Source organism: Sinohyriopsis cumingii, chromosome 9, assembly GCF_028554795.1.
Source record: "Sinohyriopsis cumingii isolate HCF-2022 chromosome 9, ASM2855479v2, whole genome shotgun sequence".
Classification (NCBI taxonomy): domain Eukaryota; kingdom Metazoa; phylum Mollusca; class Bivalvia; order Unionida; family Unionidae; genus Sinohyriopsis; species Sinohyriopsis cumingii.
Window position 1 is genome coordinate 96,799,428 of NC_142969.1, and position 6,960 is coordinate 96,806,387.

General features: G+C 31.9%; 1 protein-coding gene across 4 annotated transcripts in view; it reads left to right on the top strand.

Moving 5' to 3' along the window:
• The window catches only part of LOC149792292 (ciliary microtubule associated protein 1A-like), a 34,299-nt gene extending 30,311 nt beyond the window's left edge, over positions 1 to 3,988 (top strand). For all 4 annotated transcript variants that reach the window (XM_089970855.1, XM_089970853.1, XM_089970856.1 and 1 more), the window contains one exon: positions 2,151 to 3,988. Coding sequence is in view for 1 of the 4 variants with exons in the window: in XM_089970856.1 (XP_089826982.1) it covers positions 2,151 to 2,243 (93 nt within the window). In the remaining 3 variants the exon portion in view is untranslated. The remainder of the gene's footprint in view (positions 1 to 2,150) is intronic.
• The last annotated feature ends 2,972 nt before the right edge of the window (positions 3,989 to 6,960 follow it).

Genomic DNA, 6,960 nt, shown 5'->3' on the forward strand with positions numbered 1-6,960 from the left:
ACCTAGTAGTATACATTCATCACACATATCAATTATCATAGATTGACTGGTAAATAAAATAAGATATATGTAATTTAGGAAAGATGTTTTCTTGTGAATTTCAGTCAAAAGATTACATGGAAAGCATTAACAGAGAATAATTGCAAAATAAAATGGTTAAATGCTAATACTGAAATTTTGTACTTTACTGTGTGCAGTAACTGATTTTAAAAAAATATATTTTAAACTCATTTCTTTCATTTTAATGATTATTTAAAGCTAAGGTCAGCATATTTCAATAGTTGACAATAAAAAGTTCTGTTATGAAAAATAACTGAAAGTAATTGAATGCAACAACCTATATTTTTTAGATCTTGGCATAGAAGTTTTACGAGCTTAGTAAATGTATTTTAAAGAATACGTCATTTATAAAAAACTTAAAAGCTTTGTTACGTGAGAGGTTGTCTATTTCCTTTTCTTCATCATAAATAGGTCAATATCATCAAGCTGCCATATCATTGCATGTTACCAAAACTCATGAAAATCTCATTAAATGTAAGAAAAGAATTTTCATTTGATTTCAGCTTGTAGTTCAGGTGTGATTTTGCGAAGCTTTAAGATGTGCAAATCAATTATGGTTTAATGTTTTTAGGACTCTTCTTCTAAGTAAAGATTACTCAAGATATAAAAGGATTTAAAGTCATGTTTGTGAGCCATTTTCATTTCCACATTGCTGTTGCTGTTTTTTTTAAATTATTTTGGATCAGTAAATGTCTTTAAAATTGTCTATAACATACTCCAATCACTTTGCTTTCTTTTTTAGTTTTAGCAATTGGACCACTCACAGTCGGGTTATCAAATTTAAAGAGCTTTTCTTAAATGTTTATTATATATAGTTAATTTTTTCACAAAATGTATTATATAGTCCATTTTTAGGTACAAAAATTAATTTATGGCCCTTTGTCAGGTACAAATTTGAATTTATGGCCCATTTTAGGCATATAACAATTTATGGCCCTTTTTCAGGTATAAAATTGAATTTATGGCCCTTTTTTATGTACAAAATTGAATTTATTGCCCTATTCTAGGCACAGAACTGAATTTATTGTCTTTTTCCAGTTACAAAATTGAATTTATGGGCCTTTTCCAGTTACAAAATTGAATTTATGGCCCTTTTTTATGGTGCAAAATTGAATTTGTGGCCCTTTTTATGTACAAAATTGAATTTATGGCCCTTTTTATGTACAAAATTGAATTTATGGCCCTATTTTATTCACAGAACTGAATTTATTGTCTTTTTCCAGTTACAAAATTGAATTTATGGGCCTTTTTCAATTACAAAATAGAATTATGGCCCTTTTTTATGTACAAAATTGAATTTATGGCCCTATTTTAGGCACAGAACAGAATTTATTGTCTTTTTCCAGTTACAAAATTGAATTTATGGCCCTTTTTTATGGTGCAAAATTGAATTATGGCCCTTTTTTATGGTGCAAAATTGAATTATGGCCCTTTTTCAGGTATACTTAGTGCATGTTAAATATCTAACATTAAGTAGAAACTTATTCACTGACAATTTTGCTTCTAATCCTTTTGCACATCTGGGAACTTTCTGCTTGATATAATATTTGTAGACAAATAGTGCTGGTACATTATAATTGTACAGTGTGCTTCTTCAAATATATAATGCTGCTTACAAACTGAGCTATTTTATATTTGATTTGTACATTTATATCACATTCACTATCATAAATTAGATTATTGAGATTAACAATTATTAATAGACATATTCAATTCAATACACCTGTACTGAATGGCTTTATGCCAGAATCAATCCATGTTGTGTACATTTTTTTAATATATTTGATTTTCTATATGATACAGAATTCTGCATAACAATTAAATGTTCAAATTTCTGATCAAACTAAACATGTCTATGTTTATGTATGACACAGCAATCAAAATGCAGTCTTTTTAACTAAACTTAAGACTTTTTATGTTATTAAAAGAAAGAAAAAGGGATGGTGGAAGTAAATTATTAAGTAAATTTAGTCAATCAACACTGAAACTGGAATCAAGCAGTCACTTATCAGTGATGAAAATATTTTGTTTTTAAAGTGTCTGTGTTTGTCTTTGAATGTACTTGTGATAATTATGTTTTTCTTTGGCAGGTTTATCTTCACAAGTTGAGGGCCCCCTCTTACAGCTTTGGAATTCGGCACAGTGCATACCTGGCTCCCCTCATTGTAGAGGCTCCCGACTGAAATCAAACTTTTCTGATAAAGGCACTAATTTCCCAAAGATCATAAATCATTTACATTTGCTACCTGTACTGTACACTTATTTCTTGAATGCCTGAAAAGGTGTAGAACTAATAAATGGTTGATACTATTTTTGTTATTTGTATAGGTGATTAAAAGTTTGCATTCACAAATCCGTCCATGTCTACTCAGTATTATAAGAGAAATTTCTCTACAGATATGTGTGATATTTTATGCAGTGATTTTTATGGCAATGAGAATGAAGGATTTTCTACATTTAAGTAGATGTTTTGAAGATTTAAGAAAAGCAACACTTTAAGAGTAATGTTTATTTTACAGAGGATTTTTAATTATAGGTCCTTTTTCACAAATGCAATTTTACAGAATTATTTTGTAAAGCAAATTGTAATGTAATTTATAAGGTTTGTATATATATACCTTTTTTGTAGCAAGCATGTAACATTTGTTAAGTTTTGTCCTATACCTTTCACCAGTATTTGGAGTCACAGCATTATGATACAATGAACAGGGTTTAGTTCTCTGTCGTTATAGTAGATTTTTATTGTATTTTACACAGTACTATCTGTCACGATTTAAGCTTTCTTGACCATACCAGCAAAATAAGAACTGTAACACTAACAGGTCAGTAGTTCCCTATAAGGATTGTTATTCATTTTAATTCAATTGAGATTACATATGTTCAGTAACACACCATGAAGTTAGTATGTTACAGTTATTGGGAACTAACTTCGTCCGAACTATAATATTGATGGTGAAGGTTCAAAACTGTGACTGAACAAAATTGTCAAGTCAGAAATAATGATATAAAATCTAAATTGTTACAGTGTGTATTAATAGATAAGTAATTATCATCAATCCACAGGGTGTTCATGGTTTGAAACGTTTTTTCTTTTGGTACGGTTTAAAATGACTTGATGTTACTTGATAGATACTACTGTGCTGATGTGACAGCGTGTTGCTCAGTCTTTGATACCAGACCTCACAAGTATTATGCCTAAAATGTGTTGGCTGTATTATAACTAGAGGAAAATTTCATAATGCTTTGGAAATTCACACTTTTTCATGATTTGTTTCATGCCATTGTTGATCATGACATTATGTGTTACTAGAGTATTGAATATGTTCCCATAGATTTCATATATTGCTGGTACTTAGGTTTTCTTGACAATCTGCTTGTATTTGTCATAATTGCTCAAGCTGTAAATTGCTCTGCTATAATGTAACTGAAAATTGCTTGCTTTTGACCTAAGTTCCATTTTATGTTGATGTGGCCATGTTTCTACCCAGAGTAGAGCACATACCAAATGCATGTAAATGATGACATTCTTGTAATAAAATTGATGATTCCACTCCAGTACACATGTCTGTTATTAACTCTATTTTCAGATCAAGGCAAAATATAATATAAAGTTAAAATGAATTTTCCCTTTGTAGAAATCTTACATTTGGCTGATGGAAATTTAAAAAAAAATTGTGGTGGGATAGATTGACTAGCCATTTGTCATCATTGCAAAATACAAGTTATTTGACCATGCTATATTTTTGCTTATACTGATTGATTTAAACAGACAGATTTTCAGGCCTTCAGACTAAAATTGTGAAATTTTGGTTAGCTTTTAAAATATTATTTAATTCTTTTAGAGCATAATAAGACCCCTAGTGTCAATATTTTGTATTTACCTGTAGACTAACCATACATGATGTAATAAACACTGTGTTGAAATGTACCTTGTTTTCTTTTATATTACTGTCCCTTGCTTTCTGAACAACCAGAATTAAATTTCAGTCTTTATTGCAAAATATAGATATACAGTGGCACTTTTCATGTGATGCTGGTATTGTTGTTATTTTTGGCATTAGTTTCAACTGTTGGAATTTTATGCATCCAGCTCCATTGTTCTATTACTATTTATAAAGTCATGGAACTTTATGGATACATACATTTAGATGAGTACTGTTCATGTACAGTCATGGAAATTTATGGATGCATACATTTGGACGAGTACTATTTATGTACATGAAACTTTATGAATTTATACATTTATATGGGTACTACTCATGTACAGTCATGGAACTTTATGGATGCATACATTAGATGAATACTATTCATGTACAGTCATGGAACTTTATGGATGCATACAGTTAGATGAGTACTATTCATGTACAGTTATGGAACTTTATGGATGCATACAGTCAGATGAGTACTATTCATGTACAGTCATGGAACTTTATGGATGCATACATTTAGACGAGTACTATTCGTATACATGAAACTATGGATTTATACATTTAGATGAGTAATATTCATGTACATGAAACTTTATGGATGCATACATTTAGATGAGTATTATTCATGTACAGTCATGGAACTTTATGGATGCATACATTAGATGAGTACTATTCATGTACAGTCATGGAACTTTATGGATGCATATATAGAGATGAGTACTGTTCACATACAGTCATGGACCTTTATGGATGCATACATTTAGATGAGTACTATTCACGTACAGTCATGGAACTTTATGGATGCATACATTTATATGAGTACTGTTCACGTACAGTCATGGGACTTTATGGATGCATACATTTAGATGAGTACTATTCAGCTCCATTAAAAAAGAAGGCCACAGTGACCTAATTACAAGTCAGTGATTAACTTCTCTGGCACTATTATATGTCCAGTCATAACACTTGATGGTTGTTTTTATCTTATAAATCACTGATCACTTCAAGTAAAAGTAGCCATAGTGACCATTTACATGTTTTTGATTTTCTTAAGTTTTTTATCTGCCCAATGTTTTTTGGAGTGTGTATCTACTGCTGTGTCCATCTGTCTGTCTGTTTGTAAATATTTTCCTTTCCAGAGTATAACTTTGAATCCATTCAAAGGATTTCAACCAAAATTGGTATATATATATATATATATATATATATATATATATATATATATATATATATATATATATATAGTTGTATATAGTTGTGCATAGTTGTATGCACAATAAAGAAATTTTATTACCTTTAGTACCTTATACAAGGAGAGAATATCCCTTCTTTTCTTGGTGTTGTGACTGTGTTAGGATTTTAGAGCTGTCGTGCATTCTGTGCTGTTCTTGCTAATAATAAATATGAAGTCCTTGTAATTTGTATCACTTCAGTATATTTTGAATTCTTGTTAATAACATATGTAAAGTTCTTGTCATTTTTATCACATGACTATATTTGTTCTGTGAAGGAGGTATTGTAGTGATGTCCACCAGTTACCCCTAAATGGAGGGAAGTCTTCAGTTGCTCCTCATGGAGGTGGGGCATGTCATGTTACCTATGTAATTTCTGTCAGTTCACCATGGCGATGGCCTTGTAGTGTTACCTATGTAATTTCTGTCAGTTCACCATGGAGATGACCTTGTAGTGTTAGCCATGTAATTTCTGTCAGTTCACCATGGCGATGGCCTTGTAGTGTTAGCCATGTAATGTCTGTCAGTTCACCATGGAGATGACCTTGTAGTGTTAGCCATGTAATTTCTATCAGTTCACCATGGCGATAGCCTTGTAGTGTTAGCCATGTAATGTCTGTCACTCTCTGGTGAGGGGGTCTTGTATTAACTATGTAATGTCTGTCAGTTGATTTCCAGAGAGAGGGCCATGTAGTGTTATCCATGTAATGTCAGTCAGTCACTTCCTGGTGAGGGGGCTTTTTAATGTTATTCATCTAATGTCAATTGCTTCCTGTCATGTCATGTCACATCTTATCAGACTCATTAGTCATAAATGTCATTTCTATTCAGTAGCTTATGAAGGTCGTTCAGATAATAAAAGCAAATTTGGTACTGAGCTACACTTGTTTGACTTAAACGTTTGACCCTGTGATTGCAAATTCAGTTTCTGTTCAGTAACTTATGAAGGTCATTCAGATAATAAAAGCAAATTTGGTACAGAGCTACACTTGTTTGACTTAAAAGTTTGACCCTGTGATCACAAATTCAGTTCCTGTTCAGCAATGTTTGAAGGACTTCATGGATTGAAAGCAAATTTAGTAAAATATTTTGTCGTCCCCAAGTGGTTTTGTAATGGTGCATTGAAATAGTCAGTGCTCAATGCCCATTCATTGATCAGTTTGTTTGATAATCTGTCAGTGTGCAAGCTTGTGAACACTTTAGTATAAACATTTTTTTTTTTTTAACCCAATATGCTATGAAGCTTCATGTCAAGAAGTGTTTGGGGGAACGTAATGATAAGCACATTTGAAAATAGACATACCAATGGCTTGTGAATACTGTATCATTCTGCGTGGGTTCAAGTCTCAGATTCGGCTGATGTGGGTATGTGAGAAAGCTTGCCGGTAGCTTCTCATGGGTTGGTGGTTCTTTTCAGGGTTTTCCCAGGTTCTTCCTCCACTATTAATACTGGCCGCCATGTATAGTATATCATGTGCTGAAAAATGGCGTTAAACCCTACAACAACAACAACTGTATCATTCACATTTTTGTTTGATTTTAATACAATTTACAATGAAACTTCTGAGGAAGAAGAGCTATGATGAACCAGCTGATGACCTGATTGTAAACGTTTTCCCCACAGACAGAGTTATGACCCTTTATTTTCCCCCAGAGACAGAGTTATAACCCTTTATTTAAAGTGGAATAGATATCCTACTGCATTCTCAGCACTCTAGCATTTACATTTTGCACTTGAT